The sequence below is a fragment of the Centroberyx gerrardi genome, chromosome 15, assembly GCF_048128805.1.
Source record: "Centroberyx gerrardi isolate f3 chromosome 15, fCenGer3.hap1.cur.20231027, whole genome shotgun sequence".
NCBI classification, from domain to species: Eukaryota; Metazoa; Chordata; class Actinopteri; order Beryciformes; family Berycidae; genus Centroberyx; species Centroberyx gerrardi.
In genome coordinates this window covers 28,962,440-28,981,835 of record NC_136011.1, presented here as the reverse complement: position 1 = coordinate 28,981,835, position 19,396 = coordinate 28,962,440, and the positions used below count along the sequence as shown (strand labels likewise).

General features: G+C 40.6%; 1 protein-coding gene across 3 annotated transcripts in view; it reads right to left on the bottom strand.

Annotated features, from left to right (window-relative positions):
- Positions 1 to 19,396, bottom strand: part of LOC139922619 (spectrin beta chain, non-erythrocytic 1) — a 106,491-nt gene that overhangs the window by 4,680 nt on the left and 82,415 nt on the right. For all 3 annotated transcript variants that reach the window (XM_078288767.1, XM_078288765.1, XM_078288766.1), the window contains exons 33-39: positions 18,294 to 18,380; positions 13,411 to 13,568; positions 11,126 to 11,264; positions 10,127 to 10,211; positions 9,331 to 9,527; positions 8,106 to 8,206; positions 7,793 to 7,847 (exon numbers count right to left, since the gene is read on the bottom strand). In XM_078288767.1, the coding sequence (XP_078144893.1) occupies positions 7,793 to 7,847; positions 8,106 to 8,206; positions 9,331 to 9,527; positions 10,127 to 10,211; positions 11,126 to 11,264; positions 13,411 to 13,568; positions 18,294 to 18,380 (822 nt within the window). The remainder of the gene's footprint in view (positions 1 to 7,792; positions 7,848 to 8,105; positions 8,207 to 9,330; positions 9,528 to 10,126; positions 10,212 to 11,125; positions 11,265 to 13,410; positions 13,569 to 18,293; positions 18,381 to 19,396) is intronic.

Below are 19,396 nucleotides of genomic sequence, written 5' to 3'. Positions count from 1 at the left end.
TAGAAAAGTCACAATGTTCTTACAACCAAAACTAGTGTGGTCTGCCAAAATGCATAAATTTGCATTTCTATTTTGAGGAGTTTTCAAAACATGAGTTTAGTCTTTTGAGACCAAGGACCACATTGGAAATATGTCTGTGGCAATGACTTTTATGTTGTTCACACCTGTTTACATTTTTTCAAGAAACTAGACTAGACTTAACTAAATCAAACTAAGTTAAAAAAAACAAAAAAAAACAAAACATGTTATACAAAAATAAAGCCAAGCTAAACTAAATGTAAAAATCAAACCACACTAAACCAAATTAAATGTACCAAATTACGCTAAGCCAAGCAAAAACCTAAACTGACCCAAACTAAAAACCAAACCACATAACCACTCAAAACCAATGTTAACTAAACAATAAACTAGCCACAAAACCAGATTAAAACTAAACTGACCTAAACTCAACCAAACCAAGTAAAATAATTCAACTAATCCAAATGAAACCAACCTAAAATCTAACTAAACTCAACCACACTAAACTAGATTTAACCAAACAAAATTACACACTAAATTTAAGACCTGCCCATCAAACCAGTACCTTCAGCTACATCAGCCTTTTGATGGATTTTTTTTTTTTGCATTTTAATGATGTGAGCTCAGCATTGGTTTCCAGTATCGATTAGAAATAGAGACATTTTCAGTATAGAAACAGCAAAGACAGCCAACATGGTCTGATCATGCACTGATTACAGGTTTTAGGGCATGCATAATAAATCACAATATCACTCCATAACACACAACATGGTCAACAGTGTGAAGAGACAGGTAGAGCTAGCAAAAGGGAAGGAGGGAAGGACAATAAACACAAAAATCTCAAACAATTATCCACAAAATTGCTTGGAACTCATTATTCAGTATCATTATTGGTGAGGGGAGAATGCGATTGGCCTAGTATCAAAACAGATTTTATTTTTCCACACCACACCCACTCCAACCGGTCTCTTATTACCCTGTTACTGAGCTCTTCAATGGCGGGACCAGTGATGGACGCTCCTATTGAGAACTGTTGGAGCTGGACCAATCCTGGGAGCTTTTACTGAGAGATTGTCAAGGGCTGGACCAATCCTGGGAGCTTTTACTGAGAGATTGTGGACCAATCCTGGGAGCTTTTACTGAGAGATTATCAAGGGCTGGACCAATCCTGGGAGCTTTTACTGAGAGATTGTGGACTAATCCTGGGAACGTTTCCTGAACTATTGTCAAGGGTTGGACCAATCCTGGGAACTTTTACTCAAAGACCGTCAAGGGTTGGACCAATCCGGGAGCTTTTACTGAAGCTTTCAGTAAAAGCTCCCGGATTGGTCCAACCCTTGACGGCTTTTACTGAGAGATTGTGGACTAATCCTGGGAACTTTTCCTGAACTATTGTCAAGGGTTGGACCAATCCTGGGAACTTTTACTGAAAGTTAAAGTGCTGGACCAATCCTGGGAGCTTTTACTGAAAGTTTGTCAAGGGTTGGACCAATCCTGGGAACTTTTACTAAAAGTTAATCAAGTGCTGGACCAATCCTCAGAGCTTTTACTGAAAGTTTGTCAAGGGTTGGACCAATCCTGGGAACTTTTACTGAAAGTTCATCAAGGGCTGGACCAATCCTGGGAACTTTTACTGAAAGTTAAAGTGCTGGACCAATCCTGGGAGCTTTTACTGAAAGTTTGTCAAGGGTTGGACCAATCCTGGGAACTTTTACTGAAAGTTTGTCAAGGGTTGGACCAATCCTGGGAACTTTTACTAGAAGTTAATCAAGGGTTGGACCAATCCTGGGAACTTTTACTGAAAGTTCGTCAAGGGCTGGACCAATCCTGGGAACTTTTACTGAAAGTTCATCAAGGGCTGGACCAATCATGGGAACTTTTACTTAAAGTTCATCAAGGGCTGGACCAATCCTGGGAACTTTTACTTAAAGTTCATCAAGGGCTGGACCAATCCTGGGAACTTTTACTGAAAGTTCATCAAGGGCTGGACCAATCCTGGGAACTTTTAAGGATGTCCTAGGAACTCACTGTCAAGTTTTGAAACTTTGGATTCATCACCATAACGTTTCTCTCAACCTCTGTAGGGCTGGGCGTTAAACTGTGTTTTATGCTATGTTATACCATGCATAGTTTCTGCCAAGGAATCTGATTGGTCAAAAACACATTCCAACCCTGTTGATTATTCCCATAAATTAAAGCTAACCATGCTGTATTGCGGTCAACTCTTGTGGTAACCAGGGACCTACTGGCAAGCATTCTTGTTTACTCCTTTTTATTCTCATGTACAGTATGTTTACTACTTTGGAGAAAACTTTTAAACCAGTACACGTATTGGTAACCATTGTATGAAAGCCATAATACCCATGAGGACATTTTTTACTGGGATTATGGAGACCCAGGGTACTTTGCTATACCGTGAACCAGTTGCATCACTGCTGTGCCCATAATCACAGTAAAGAATGTCCTCCCCAGTATTATTGCCATTTTATGCATATTATTTATCGGTAAATAGTTCGTTTTTTTTTGTTTTTTTTTAGTAGTAGTCACTTTTTGTAGAAACATGAACAGTATTAAAAAACGAACTATTATTTGACTTGAATTTGTTACAATTATTTGATGTGTATTTGTCAAATATCATAAATCAAATAACATGGAAAATATGATAACATATTTCAATATGATATTTCAGCCACATTGCCCAGCTCTACTCTTATGATAACTAATGGTAACTAATTGGTCGTGATTTGACTTTCTGAACCCTAATTCCCAGCTATGTAAGAGAGATACATTTGGTAACAATTAATTTGACTGTTCTTCTTATATGTAGCATGTGTAAGTGTATATCTAGTACCTTTACATAACACAAAGGGCTGGTTTCATGGAAATTGATTAAGTTTTTCAAATTGAATGTCTTTCTCAATGGAAATCTCCATACAGGAAAAAGCAGGACCAGCCATGATCAGGGCTTAAAACTATAATCAGCAACCACCCAAATTCTGGCCCATTTTTACTGGCTAGTACATTCGTTTACGGATCCATTTTGGCAGGTAACCAACCATCATTTGGAGTCCTATTTTATTCTGAACATCCATTTGGCTGTTAAAATAGTAAAAGTGTTTGGTGAACTGTGGAATCAAGCAGCGTGTCCTACAGGCTAACAAGTTAGTTTCCTGCCCTGGCCTTGGTCCATGTCCATGAAACCAGATTGAAGTAAAATATCTTGTATGAAAACAACAATATCCATAAATATATGTGTATAAAGCAGCCCCAGGATGAAAATCAATGAAGAACATGAGATGAAAACAATAAAAAACAGTGACAGGTAATTCTACCAACATGCTAACAATGGTGACAGCATGCAACAGAACAATAACACCAACACAGTATATAGGGACAAGCCACATCTACATGGAAAACACATAGACAGACAAACCCGATGGGTCCGAGTGCACTGATTGATTCTGACAGGGTTTATTGGGGAATGTGCGTTAGTTAGGGAACGACTGAAGGGGGTCGGATGGACATGCAACAGAAACCATGAAGAGAAATGGAGAAATCATAACATTAAACCATGAGAAACAATGGAGAATAATGATAATAATACAAAACATTGTGTTGCAGTAACACAGGATAATGTTGGTCAATGATCAAGACAATGAGGAGAGCTGGGGGAGTAAAACTACTGGGATGGAATGGATCGGAGTGATTCTTTTCTCTGATAGAATACACACACACACACACACACACACACACACACACACACACACACACACAGGGACATGTCTTAGTGGGAATCAGTTCTACATGAGGAGGAAGTGGAATGATTTTGAAGATGGACCGATTCATGTACATATAATCAATATGTACAAAGATATGTGCAAGGATATCGCTGTTGTTAGACGAAAACCACGTGTGTACTTAATGTATTTTTCTGGAATGAATAAAGGAATGCTTTTCTTATAGACGCCCATGGATCTTTGAAATTACTCCATGGGGTTTTTAACGGTCCTGAAACTCACCCAACACATAAATGAACATGAAAACTTCAAAATTCAAGTAAGAAAAAGCAATAACGTTTGCTTGTACATGGTGTTTATCCAACAGCAGTGATTTACAATGGAGGTTACAGTATGAGAGTGGAGATGCAGCAAGGGGAGATTTGAGGGGGATAAAGTATATATTGTATAAGTATATATAAACTATTGTTTTAATTTCAATCTCTCTCTATATAGTGGTTGCTTAACCATTAATAAAACCTATAGTTTTAAAATGTTAATGTTAACTTGTCTTGTTATATTACTGTTATATACTGTGGTACTATCTCTGCTCTGCTGATTGGGCTTTAATAGTAGTGCATAAGATTATTTTATTCCCTTTATTTTATAGTACTGTGCAAAGAAAAATGCGTAAGAAATCAATTATTATTATTATGTAGAGAATGTGAGAATTTACTTTCAGTTCTAATTTATTTACTTGACAGTCCCCCTTGTTACCTTTCAACAAATCACCCATTAACTACATACAATGACATTTTACATGCAGTACTGTATGTGCTGTAGGCTAGTAACATGGAATAGTATTTTACATAGAGTATAGAGTATGTGTGATGGAGTACATGTTGTACACATACTGTACTCTATGGGGAATATTATGAGGATGGTAACTATGGGCAGTGGGATGGAGATGCACCTGGGGCAGGTAGATACCAAGAGTTTGGTGGAGAAAGTGTCTCCTACTCTTACAAAATGATTGTTTGCACAAACTTAAACCAAATTATGGCATTTTTTTAAAAGTAACTTAAGTCCTCGTTGGACACAATGTTACTTTAGATAATGATTTTTTCCCCTAAAATGGATACGATGTAGCGTTTTGGAATCTTCATATGTTTCTATTGTACATCAAATAAATTACATTTTGATTTTTTAATTACATGCCCATAATTTCTGAGTGATTTAATTTTGAAAAATGATTTAAGTCTTCAGTGTGAATGATCATACTAAACTTTAAGTAGCATAACAACCATTTATTTTAAGACTATGAGAGTCAGACGGTGATTTAGCTGAATGTGCCATCGATAAGCTTTCATCACATTTAAGAATACAGACACTTACAGTACTGTAAGGCGCTTTGGATAAAAGACCCACAATTCCAAGTTTTTTTATTGCTTCCTTACATTTTCTGGATGATTCTTTATATTTTTGCATTATTATCTCTGTTTTTCCTCTGCTGTATCTCATTATGCTGATGACACCACCATTTACCCTAGGGAATAAATAGCCTATCTATCTATCTATCTATCTATCTATCTATCTATCTATCTATCTATCTATCTATCTATCATAAATCCTACATACGCCCACAAACCTTAACTGAAAAGTAAAGTGAAAACTTTTGAAATCACAGAGTGGCTGTAAAACCTGATAGGGGGCAGGTCCCTATATTCAGAAATATATTTTCTCTCGGTTGTCTTTTCAGCTGTTCATATTCCACATGGTGAGTTTATAAATGATGACGTAAACTAGCAGAAACATTAACAGTTGTGGGGAGAGGACAACAGGAGTGTCGAGCTGAGAGGGGAGAGGAGAGGAGAGAGAGAGAGAGGGAAGAAGGCGGGTGGGGAAAGGAAAATGAGGGAAGGAATGGATAATAACAGAGGTGTGTCTAGGTGTGTGTGTGTGTGTGAGTGTGTAAATGTATTTTGAGGGTCCCATCCACCACTCATGCAGACTCATTCACTCTCTCACCAAATGAGGATTCACACATTCTGTCGCTAAATGCCTTCTAACAAAATTTTCCCTTTTTTTCTGTGAAGGATGGAGAGTGCAGTTCTGTAGCGGTGTCAAACCTGCTGCTGTCAATCATATCAGACAACTTCCCTTTCCAATTAGTTCCCTTTAAGGAATGAAGCACAAAAAATTGGGGTGCTAGGGAAGGATTTTTAAGAAAAGGAAACTTGACTTTATACTTGTGTCAGAAAGCCTAATTGAGGAGAAAAATATATGTTGTTTTTTTCCACCATTAGCAAAACCAGGGCATCAAATTAGCAACAGGGATGGGTACTGTATGAAGAAAAATGAAAAGCATATCCAGCCAAGCTACCTTCCTATGTGAATAGATCCTAACATCGTTCCCTGACACTTCCCGGCAAAAATGAACTCCTTCAACTTCACTTGTTACAGAGCAGAAACAGAATTAAACTGAATTAAGCTGCGTGTCCACAGGGAACCTCTCCTTTCCCGTGCTCATTTCCTTTTCCTCCTAATATTCAATGGAAAGGAAAGTGCTGTTGCATGTTTCTGACGGTGCCGAGAGCTTAGCATGTTTTTAACGTGCTAGAGGTTAAAAATATTTCACAAAAGAAACATTGGATTTCAAACTGTTTTGTTTGATGCGCTACTCCCTGATGAAGGTGGAATACGGCCGAGTTGGTTTAAATATGTGTTTTTGAACCAGCCATGCAATAAAATCTTTAATTTCTTTGCTTGAAGAGTCCTTAGGAGATCCTTCTTTCTCCTTCTTTTCAAGATTATCAACAGTCTCACAGCAGCAGAGGAGTCATGACCAGCGCTTCCTACAAACATCTGATTAGCACTGAACCGAGGTTCCAGGTGGACACAGGGCCTTAGAATAAAACCTGCAGCAAAAAACTGCATCAAAACTCTAATCAGCAAAGCTATAGCTTGAAGGTGCAACATGTAGAATTTTTAAACATCAAAATATCCTTATTAAATTAATAATGCTGCCTTGGTATAATTACCGTAAACAAATGAGACCATGGTGGATATGACTGGTATTGTTAGTGCTAGTGTTTCTCCACATTAAGACTACATTTCCCATCAGCCCCGTTGCTTCCTGCCCCCCCCTCCCCCTCCCTCTCCCTGAAGAGGATCAACATGTTGGAAGTGATTTCTCCATCTTCCTTTCCCTCCTTCCACCATCTGCTGCCAGAAACTCTTTCAGCTTTAGCTCCGTTTGCTCTGGTTTGTTTACGGTAATTATACTAATGTCTCAAAATTAAAATGCTAATGTTTTATTGATGCTAAAACGCTACATGTTGCACCTTTAATGTTAAACACATTATACTTACAAAAAAAGTAAATTATTAATCAGTAAGGGGGGGTTGCAAACAATAAATGCTAAAGATAAGGTGATAAATACAGGAATGGATTAGGGTCCAGATCCCAGGAATGAGTGTGTGGAGGGATCAATGGACGGAAACAACAGAGTCAATGAAATCTGTGTGTGGGGTCAAAGGTCAGTGTGTGCATATGTGGAGTGTGTGTTAATGTATGTGTGTTAATGTGTGTTGGCGCTTGCATGTGTTTGTGCTTTTTGATGCGTTTACTGTGTGTGAGTATGCGTTTTGGAGTGTGTGTGTGTGTGTAAATAAATAAGCGGACATTTAGCATAATGTCATTAGCACGTGCGTATATGAGAGTGTGTGTGAATGTGTGTGTGTTTAGTGAGTGAGTGTGTTTTACATGTGTAGGTGTAGGTGTGTGTATTTCCTATGTCCATTTGAGTGTGTATGTGTGTGTGTGTGTGAGAACATCAATTCGCCATGCCCAAGTGTGTTTTGGTATGGCTGTTGGTATTTGGAATGGTTGGACATATGTTTTGGTGCATGTATTGGTATTTGGTGTGTGTGTGTGTGTGTGTGTGTGTGTGTGTGTGTGTGTGTGGTGTGTGTGTGTGTGTGTCAGGGTGCGGCGGTGGCCCTGCGGCTCTGCAGGGTGCTGCTGTATTTCTGGTAGGCAGGCGAGCGGTAACTAACCCTGGGAGACTCCTGGTCAGATGGCAGCCCGTTCTGAGACACCGGCTCGCCCTCCCTGCAAACACACACACACACACACACACACACACACACACACACACAGAGTTAGATACATTTTTGACAGATATACACATCGAAATACACTGTTACACACCTACATACAGTTTTTCATGTATTTGTCAGATGCTCACACCAACACAAACTGTTAGATGCATAACACACAAACTCACCAACATGTACTGAGATGTATTTTTGATAAACACACACACAGACACATGAAAACACACACACACACACACACACACACACACACCTCGGCTGTGGCTGAGCGTCGGTGGGCGGGGCCTCAGTAGCTGGGGGTTGTCTCCTCCTCTCTTCTTCCTCTTGCGTTCTTCTCACTTCCAATAACTCCATCTGGACACACACACACACATATACATGTTCAAGTTAGACTGGAATCAATTGATTAAAGTTAATTTCCTGTTTGATCAGCTGTGGGGAAAAAATCTGAATTCTCATCCAGAGGCATGGTGTGATGAAAACTGAACAAAATGGGACCTTTAAGGCTTTGAGGGCTTTGGAAGTGGACTGACTGACTAGTTGTGTTTGTCTCACCCACAGAACTAGAACAGATAGAACGGTCATTCTCATTCAAATCAACGTCCCAGGACGCTCGGAGCGGCGGCCATCTTGCTGTGACCCGTCGGACTAGCTTCTGTATGAAGCGACTCACAGCAAGTCACTGAGCTGAGAGGTTTTACAGCAAGAACCAAAGCAGCTTCTCTGTCTCCTTGCTGCCATGGATTGCTAACATGCTAATGTTGACTAGAAGAGCTAGAGAGAGAAGTCCAGTCTGTGATGAAGCTACGTTAGCCTCGTCGCTAACGTTAGCTTCCAGTTGAGTTTTGACAGTTTGCTAACAGACTCATCTGCTCAGTTCTCACAGTGTGACAGACTTTACAGCCTTAAAGACGAGATGAAATGAAAAATGCCTTTTTAACCCTTTTAGATCACATCCCCGGTCATACTGTGCACCTATTTAACAATATATGCCAAAAAAATACCAAAAATCAATTTCATTGTATTCTTATATCAAAATTCAATCATGTTTTCTTCCTGTAAAACAAAATATGCCGTGTGCTTACGTAAGCATGCCCGTAACTAATTTCAACCAATAATATCATGACATCCACCCATCAATCAATCTTCAACTTTTAGCTCACAGAGCTAAGATTCATTAGTTAGCTAGCTAGCAGCAGCACGGTACTTCGGTGTGTCTTCGGGTGTTATGACACGCCCACTTTTCAACGTTCAAATCAAATTCCTCCCAACGTTACGTCCCGCCTGTCTTTCCTGTTTCACTCGGAAATACGTCACGATACGGAAGTTAGATACTCTCAAAATGCCGTTTCATCTCGACTTTAATGTCCAGACTGTGTTGTCACCATAGCAACTAACTCTTAAAATTCCATTGTTGCCATTTTATGCTGTGCTAGCCAAATTAGCATGACAAACAGCGGTCAGGGTGCGTGTCTCACCGTGGTCAGCCTCTCCAGGGCGGAGAAGCGCTCCTCCCAGGTGGCGGCTGACTTCTCGAAGGCCTCGTGGCGTTTGATGAGCTTCTCCACCTCGTCCACGCTCTGGCCCATCTCCCTGCTGGACAGGTAGGGCTCCTGGCCCAGCAGCCAGGCCTCGGCCACGCCCGCGTCCCGGGAGAACTGGTGCACCTCCAGGACTGCGCGCACACACACACACACACACACACACACGCACAGTCAAACCATAACATTTATTCAGCAAATACACTTAATAATACATTAATAATTAATAATACATCTAGCAGCTGAGAAGATATCTGATTGACTTGTTGACTGACTAATGGACTTGTTGACTGACAAGTTGACTGACTTGACTCACTGATTGAGTGACTCTTTGATTGATTGACTGACTGGTTGGATGGCTGAGTGACTTGTGATCGACTAAATTACTGACTAGTTGACTAATTGACTTGTTGACTGATGAGTTGACTGACTTGTGGAATGACTTGCTGACTGAGTGACTCTTTGATTGACTGATTGGTTGGATGGAAGTGAGGGACTTGTTCATGGACTAAATGACTGACTAGTTGACTAATTGACTCGTTGATCAACTTGTGGAACGACTTGTTGACTGAACTGTTGACCAGTTGACGAAATGAATGACTGACTTGTTGTGCAAGTGACTGACTGGTTCAATGACTTAATGACTGACTTGTTGACTAGTTGATTGTATGACTGCCTGCCTGACTGACTAGTTGGCTGACTGGTTGACTGATGAATGGATGAAAGTCCTCACCCAGTCTAAGCCACTCCCATCTGTCCTCCCACTTGTCAATCATGTCTTTCCTCTTGTCCGTCAACTGTAGCAACTTCTCTTTGATCTGAAGGGAAAAATAAAGATTCAGAAGAGAATAAAAATGTGAAAAATGTATTCATGTGATTTGGAGACTGGAAGCTAATAAATACATTCATACACACAGAAAACACACTGAGGGAACAAAGCATCAGCAGCACCTTCCTAATATACAACTCCTTCTTTCAGTCTGGATTTCATGTTCCACTGAAAGGTTTTGTTCCAAAATAACATTTCCACCATGTTACTCATACAGAATTATTGATAGCACAAAATTCAAACAAATAAGGGCACTTCATAAAGAGTACCTTAAAGAGTTTGCCTTATAAAATAATACTTCTGCACACAATTTGGGTTTAAAATGGTTTAAATTCAACACTAGAGGTTGCCATTTCACCATGGGTAGACTGGGAAAAGGGATATTGGTAGGAAACACTGCAGATACCAAATAGATATTGAACTGAAATAGACAAAGGAGATGAAAGACAGAAGAAATGACAGAGCATCTGCAGGTTTCAGAAAACCAAATTCCAGACTTTTCAAGACTTTTTGATGCTACCTGGAACTGAATTTCAGATCAATTTCAAAACCACAATAAAGAACCACAGCGGTCTCCAGCAGCCTGTTTCTGACTGAACAGCTGATGAAAGCTGTGAAACTATAAATGAGCAGAATAAGAAAAAGGACAGCATGAAATTAATAGTCCAGCTGAGTTTAGTAAAGCAGACAGGATGCAGATTGAACTGCTGACTCTGTCCTGGATTCATCTAAGAAACCTGAAATCACATGGTAAAAAAGTAAAACCTCTAAGACATTTTTCTGCTTTTTAAGGCCTTAAATCCAGATGTTTTAAGACTTTTTCAGACTTTTTCTGGACCCTCAGATGCAGTGACGGGTATGGACGGTGTAGTTCCTGTGCTGTCCTGCAGGCGGCGTCCTCACCTCCTCTGCAGCGTAGTGCTTCCTGGCCAGCAGAGCCTTCCCCAGCTCGATGCAGGAGGTGAAGCTGTCGTTCCGGGCGTCGATCTCCGCCTTGATGCCCTGGTGGTTGTTCATCAGCAGCTCCACCGATGACACGTCCCTGCACACAAACAAACAAACAATATCAATAATGTGTCATAATAAATAATAATAAAAAACAAAGGACATTCCCTTACAAACAAATAATATGTGGTAATACATATTATATTCTCCAAGTACTTTTTTCTTTACTTTTTCTTTGTCTTTTGAAAGTGTCTGGGAGTGGAACATGTATACTGTGTGTACTGTATATTGCTTTGCATGTAATGTTTATTTTTCTTGAAATTTAATATAATAAAAGGGGAAAAATCTCCAGCCCAGCATTACTAAACGCTGCTGTAGGCCGGATGGATCACATTCTAGCCTTCTCATTTTTGATGCTTTTTTTCCCCAAATGACTCCTGGAATTTTTATTTTAGTTTTCAAAAATGATAAGTGTAGCATCGTTATTTAAAATTTCATGACTTCTGCAAAATTTGAATGCTATTTTACAAATTCCAAAATTATTTACAGGCCTGGATAACAAATTCCCAAATTCCATATTTTTTCCAGGATTTTCATAACCGTGGAAACCCTGCCCTAAATACTGGTGTAGGCAGGGTAGAGTTGCACACACACACACACACACACACAGTGGAAATTCACCTGATAAAATGATTACCGTCTCTCTTTCCCTGTTATATCTAATCTCCCTCCTCTCTTCTCCCGTTTGGCTTTTAGCTCCACTTTCCTCTTCTCTTTTCCTCCGTCTATTTCTGTCTCTTTATTGTGTTTCTTGGGCAGAGTTCAGACTCAGAGACAGTGATGTTAGCCAGCTGATGTAGGAAGTCATTTCAAAATGCTACATATTGCTTTTGTCATGTTAAAATCTCACAAACTCTCGCAATTTAGGTGATTTGCATGTTTTAACTTCAGCTGGAGGATTTCCTATAAGGTTTTCATCCCACACTGGTCTGGTCTGTGTGCATCTACAGACAGTCTGTTCCTGTTTTGACACGTTTCCTTCTCCATTAAAACAGAACAAAGGACGGAGTTAACATTATTCAGACCGAGCCAAGATGTTTTTCCTGTAGAAATCACAGTAACTTTCCCCCTGCGGTGCCATCAGCTGTGGAGGCTGACACTGTTTAGAGTGCAAGATTTAGTCCCTTCTGATGCTTTACTGACAGAGTTAATATCTTATAAAACTCTGAAAAACTGGCTCAAAGAACACCGGAGCTGTACCCATAACTAACTCTCCAGCTCCTGTGGGTACCACCTCCATTTATTCAAGTGTGGACTTTGCATTTACTGATTCTTTTTAATGCTGCTGTACTGTTAATGTTTCTTAACATAATGTACTGTTGTTGTTTTTTTTTGTCTTTTTTAACTTTATTGTAATTGTTATGTTGTTGACCTGCCCGGGGACTACAGATGTAAATTAGCTTTTTGGCTAACTCTGACACATTTACATTGAAGTGTGAACTAAAATGTTGATTGATGTGTGCTGTCCCTGCCAAATAAATCTTAAATAATAATAATAATAATAATAATAATAATAATAGGGATAACCACCAGCTAAAATCTCCCTAATATATCCACAAGCCAGGAGAACACTTTCTCTTTTTACTTTTAAGTTATCAAAACTTAAAGACACAACCCAGCTAATGGCTTTGATTAGATTGGATAGAAATGACTTAAGTCAAAAGTCAGCATCCACTTAAACTGTATGTTCGGCTGGTTTAAGGTCAGTCAGTATGGTGGATGAATGTTTAATTCATAAAATAAAACTTAATTTCCATCACAGAAACAGGCTGAAGTGACCGAGCTGAGCCGGTCAACAAATCAAATCACTATCTGTCAGGAACACTGGAGATTAGCAGAGATCTGGACAGAAAGAGGTGTGTGTGTGTGTGTGTGTGTGTGTGTGTGTGTGACTCTACTTGAATGTGTATGTGTACTTATTTGTGTGTAAGCTGTTGAGCAAAGCAGCTTAACAAAACAACACATTACGACACACACACACACACACACACTGACTGACTTTCATTGTTGTTGCAGGATGGAGGGATAAGGTGACAGGAGGAGGGGAAAAACAAAAAACGAGTGGCAGAAATTCAAAATGGATGAAGTGGGGGAGGCTAATGTGGCGGTAGGCTAAGCTGTGAAAGCTCACACACACACACACACACACACACACACACACACACACACACACACACACAGACCTTGGTTTCTCCTGGGCCTCGATCAGGCGGATGACGTCCTCCATCCACAGCATCAGGTCTCGCACCATGCTGAAGAAGCGGAACTTGTCTCCGGTGTCGACCAGCTTCACCCGGCGGCCCTCCACCGCTTCCAGAAGGTTCTTCCAGGCCTCCAGAACCTGAGAGGACACAGCAGAGCCGAGGCTGACAAACCCTTCAGGACTCCAGAACCTCAGGACTGAAAACCACGGTCCCCTTATACCTTATACTTTAATTATTCTCTATTTACTCGACTACAGATTACAGCTGCATGATATAGAGCTTTCACAGTTTCCTCACCAACCTGCAGCAGCAGCTGAGTCTCCATGATGGAGGAACATGTAGAACTGTGTGTTAGTTAATAAAGTGTAAATCTGTAGAACTGTGTGTTAGTTAATAAAGTGTAAATCTGTAGAACTGTGTGTTAGTTAATAAAGTGTAAATCTGTAGAACTGTGTGTTAGTTAATAAAGTGTAAATCTGTAGAACTGTGTGTTAGTTAATAAAGTGTAAATCTGTATCAAGCAGCTAGAAGCAGAGAGCAGCTGAGTCAGCTTGTTGTGGTGTGGCTGTAGATCCATTCAGTAACGTTCTCAGTAAAAGTGAATAGTGTGATAAGGTGGATTTGGTTACTGTGACACAGTAAACTGTCTTGTCTTTAGCCCTAGTCTCTACTCCAAAACACTCTGAGTTGTAGCTTGAGAAGAGTCAGCTCAGTTAACCTGAACAAACTGTTAGCTAGCTAACTAGCCGGCAAACACACTGATGTTAATGTGAACACGCTAACGCTAGCCGCTACTAGATACGTTAGCTAGTGCGCTAATCAGATGTGTTAACAACAAGACAGTGATGTTAGCTGACCAGATGCTATGGTTAGCTAGCTAACAAGCTGACATTATCTAAACACTAAATCAATCAGATGGATCAGTGATGAAATCAGTTCCCAGTCAAAAACAGCACTTTATTTAACCGTCTATTCAGTTCTTTAGAGACGGACAACTTAACGTACGATTAGAAAAGGAAGTAAAGTAAAAGAAAGTGGTTCAGCTGTTCTAAGGCACTATCGCCCAGAGCTGAGGACCTCCGATGGCCGCCAGAGGGCGTTACATCACCTGAAAGCACGCGTGGACAGAAAAAAAAAACCCCCAAATAAAATAAAGTTGATGTTTGGCTGAATATTGGACATGAATCGTGATACAGGCCATCAAGTCATCATTTAGCTGCAGCGCTAAATGGATTCTTGGTGGAAGCGCTGCGAGACGATCGAATCTGTCTGAAGCGTCGCTCTCTGCTGCGAAATATTAAAAACATGCTAAGCTTTCAGCGCTGTCAGGGACATGCGACAGCGACTCCTTTCAGTGGAAATAAGGAGAAAAAGAAGCCACTAAACTGAAGATTGTTGCTTTAAAAGATTACATATATAGGCTAGTATATAAATAACAAATATATTTCATAATTCTATATCAAATTATTCAGAGTAGTGCTTTGTTTTTTTTGACTAAAGACATTTTTTGACTTAAGAAGTTTTGCATTCACACTGCTAGCACATATCTCTGTGCTACTGTATGACGGCTTTAATTGACAGCTGAAGAGCCAATAGTGTTGCAGACAGGCGAGACACACTAGGAGGTGATTGGCTGATGAAGGGCGATGTTGCCAAGAAGTTCAGCTGCAACTGAGCTCCAACTGTTTCACACCGATTCCTTTATTTTCTTATCTTTCTAATTTCTTTGAATTCTTTATCTTGATCTACATTTTCCAATGTAATTCTGTTAATTCACGATGGGTTTGAAAATGCACAGCATCTTCTCTCTCCCCTCTCCATAAGTTTTCAACCACAGATGCATCTGACACTGAGACAATGTTCACACAGTTGATGGAAACATTGCTGCAGAGGACTGTGAGCAGCGACAGTTAGCCAGCTAACAAGCAGCTAGTTTTAAGCAAATGCTAACAAAGACTTGATTTGCACCGGAAGAAATGACAAAAATGCATCTAAAATGGATGCGACAAAAGCTAGACTAGAGAACTAAAATGTCCATCAGTTTTCAGTTTCACTGACTAACCAGACCCAAACAGTGTTTGCAAATTACTATTAGCATTTGTTTTAACCTTCTTGGAGGACCAGGCGGGTGGAGTTTACAGCTCAGTATACTCAGTATAGCATCAGATTTTGTCCGTCAAGTTGTCAATCACAGAAAAATGTAATAAATTGACTTTGTATTGTCCTATGTGCCAAAGCCGCCCACCCGGCACACAAGAGAGACAAAACAAACCATAAAGGTATTTGCAAATCACCAGGTCTGTGACTAACACTAAGCCACAACTAAACCGCATGAAATGACTAAAATGCCACTAAAATTAATCAACATTTTAGTCGAAATACTAACACAAATTCTAAAGTTGCAGCCGAAATTAACATCGATGCAAAGCCAATGTTTCTGGTTAACGGAAGAGTTTAATCTCACCTCCCTCTTTCTCCTCTGGGTGGGACAGGGAGGATGTGCAGGGAAATGGACATACAGGGAATGGTCAAAACACAACGCCATCAAAAACACTCAGTTATCAGTACTAACAGATCCATTCTGACTCGTCAGGAGACAAGAAGGTTTTGGCCCTTGGTGGTGTACAGGGCTTGGTGGTACTAAAGCGGAATTCCACCTAAAATGAACTTTTAGGTCGTTATTCTTCAACCAAGTTTTCAGGAAACTGCAATTTTATGACGGCAATGTACTGCATTTCTTGAGACGGTTGTAAGAAATATTCCATTTCATTTTCCCGTGCCTGTATTAAGCATCTAGAATTATATTACAAAATATATAATAATAATAGTACAGGGTTTAGTTTGAGAACAGTACTGCCCATGAATTTTTCTTTTAACCATCTCAGGTGATGCAATTTGCTGACGTCACAGGTTTCCTTTTTATTTGAACTTTGAACCTATAACTCAAAGAACAGGAAAAAAAAAATCTTGGGAAATTAATTGAAAAATAGCAAACATAAGGTACATTTTGGTGGCATACCCCTTTAAACATGATTTCAGATTCACCCATTCACACAGGATCTTATACATCCATCCACTGTGCTGTTGAGCTGAACACCTGCAGCAGTGTTCAGGTCTATAGAGAGCATCGGACCAGACCACCATGTGTTAAGGCTAGATGAGCAGTTCTGCTTTCTGAACGGGGGAAACCACAACATCCTGGAAGACATTATTACCCTTGTAATAAAATGCATTATGGGATGGAGGTGATAAGTCTCATCGTTTATATTAGTAAGGGTTAAAACTTTCCAAGGCATTAAAAGGTCCTGTATCAGTAAACCAAGCCAAGAAGTCACTCAGACTCTCAACAGTGTTACCAACGTTTTTCTATCTCATTCTCAAATTATGTTAATATTCTTCTCTCAGTCTCAACAATGTTGCTCATGTTTTTCTATCTCTTTCTCAGCAAAGTTGCTAAAGCTATCTCACTTATCTCATTCTCAATAACGTTGCTAACGGTTTTCTATCATTCTCAATAACGTTGCTGTTTTTCAATCTCAGTTTCAATGCTGCTAACATTTTTCTCATTCTCCACAATGTTGCTAGAGTTTTTCCATCTCATTCTCAATAATGTTGCTAACTTTTTTTTCCTTTCTCAACAATATCACTAAAGTTTTTGTCAGTCTCAGCAATGTTGCTAAAGCTTTTCTATCTCATTCTCAATAATCTTGCTGATGTTTTTGTCATTCTCAGCAACGTTGCTAAAAGGTATTGAAAAGATGAAAAGTTTCCAAAACAACCTTAATGGTTAAACTGCAAATGAAACAGAGTATTTGGTTTTGAATCTAGAAGATCAGCAGGCAGATCTCTGTTGACCCAGCGGACGCAGGTCCGGCCTGTCCTGGTCCTGGTCCTGGTCCTGCTGTCCCTCCCTGTACAGAACCAGCAGGAAGCTTCATCCTGGTACTTCCTGTATTTTGACCATGCCCTGTACGTTTTTATCATGCCTTTATAATCTACAGCTGGTGGCAGGGCTGCTACTGTGATCACAGTTATTAATCATGCTTATTAGGTCTTGAGGATTTGAACTACATTTTTACTTTACTACTACACAATGGATGAAATTAAATGTTTCAATGCTGCCTATATGCCAATACTTGACAATAAACTAACATTAACTACTACTGACTAACTAAAATTGTGATATATGATAATATACAAGCAACTGTGCGGCCCTAGCTTGTGGTCATGTTAACGTCTCCGTCTCATCCTGCCTCTTATTCGGCCTTCCCTCTCCGTCCCGCTGGTCAGCTGACCGGTTCAGCCTCTTGAACTATCCTGCATTAGCACCGAGGGATTTTCCAAGGCGGAGGCTGCAGCAACAGTGCAGAGGAAGAGCAGCGGCAGTGCAGCATGCATGAAAAAAAGGGGAACTTCAAACAGCGGCTACGTCTAGATCAGCGCCGGGTCCCATCAGGTTTCAATTCAATCAATAAGGAAGTGGATTTTCTAGTTTACATATTAGCAAAAACTTTTGACACAGAAAAGTTCTCATATACCCACCTATAGGATTCTAAAAACATGTAAAAGGCATAATGTTTGGGAAAAGTTGGAAGGAAAGTTGTGAGGAAACTGCGTTAACGGTGCTGGAGAAAGTCAGTTTTTACATTTAGTGCTTTCTAGGGTTTTTTTTGGATACACAAACCCATTCATTTCTAGTGGGAAAAGTTTGTTTTCTATTTTGTGTTCCTGATCTTATCGCTGAGTAATATTTGAGAACGGAAACTTACTTATTTGCAAATGTTTCATTGATTGAATTCAAAGCGACCTGAGCCCAGTCCTGATGTGAGCAGGCTGCAGTTCTGCCTCATACTGGAACTCACCTCTCCCTCTCTCTTCTGAATGTCGTCAGCCTTATCTCCGGCGTAGGCCGACTGCAGACGAACTGCATCCTCCTGAAGCTGCCGCACCTGGAGGAGGAGGAGGAGGAGGAGGAGGAGGAAGAGGAGGAGCAGGAGGAGGAGGAGAAGCAGGGGGAGGAGGAGGAGGAAGAAGAGGAAGAAGAGGAGGAGGAGAAGGAGCAGGAGGAGGAGGAGGAGGAAGAGGAGGAGGAGGAGGGGAAAGAAGAAGAGGAGGAGGAGGAGGAGGAGGAGAAGCAGGGGGAGGAGGAGGAGGAAGAGGAGGAGGAGGAAGAGGAAGAGAGGAGGACGAGCAGGAGGAGGAGGAGCAGGAGGAACAGGAGAAGGAGGAGGGGGAAGAGAAGGAGGAGGAGGAAGAGGAAGAGAGGAGGAGGAGCAGGAGGAGGAGGAGGAGGAGGAGCAGGAAAAGGAGGAGAAGGAGGAGGGGGAAGAGAAGGAGGAGGAGGGGGAAGAGGAGGAGCAGGAGGAGGAGGAGGAGGAAGAGAAGGAGCAGGAGGAGGAGGTAGAGCAGGAGGAGGAGGAGGAGGAGGGGGAAGAGGAGGAGCAGGAGGAGGAGGAGGAGGAAGAGGAAGAAGAGGTTGGTTAATAACACCCAGAGTTTAAACTGTCAGGATCAGAAGCAGACTGATCAGGTGACTCCAGGTGAAAGCTCTGATCTCTTGCTGCTTTCACAGGTTCAGGTGGCCGGTGCTGCGTTCAGGAGACGTTAGAAAATTTGGAAATTCCCACTTCCTACTAGGAGGAATGCAATAAAACGGCTCTTCAAGTGGGAATTCCAGGTAGGAAACTCAGACAAGATTTCTCAACCCAAAGGTTTCTGAGATGCAGATTAATTGTGTTTTTGTGAATGAATTCTTCATTTAAAGGCAGTAATGTATCCCAGAGTTTCCTCCACCACTGAACAGGTGTGGTGGGTCTCTCTGCCTTAAAGAGCTGCTGACACTAAAAGAATCTCATCAGTCTGGTTTCAGTGGAGAGTTTTAGTGTCCCATGATGGTCTAAAAGTTTTTTCAGCTTTTCCACCCTGATGAGAGTACAATTCTGGGGAAAACACTGAATACTTGGAA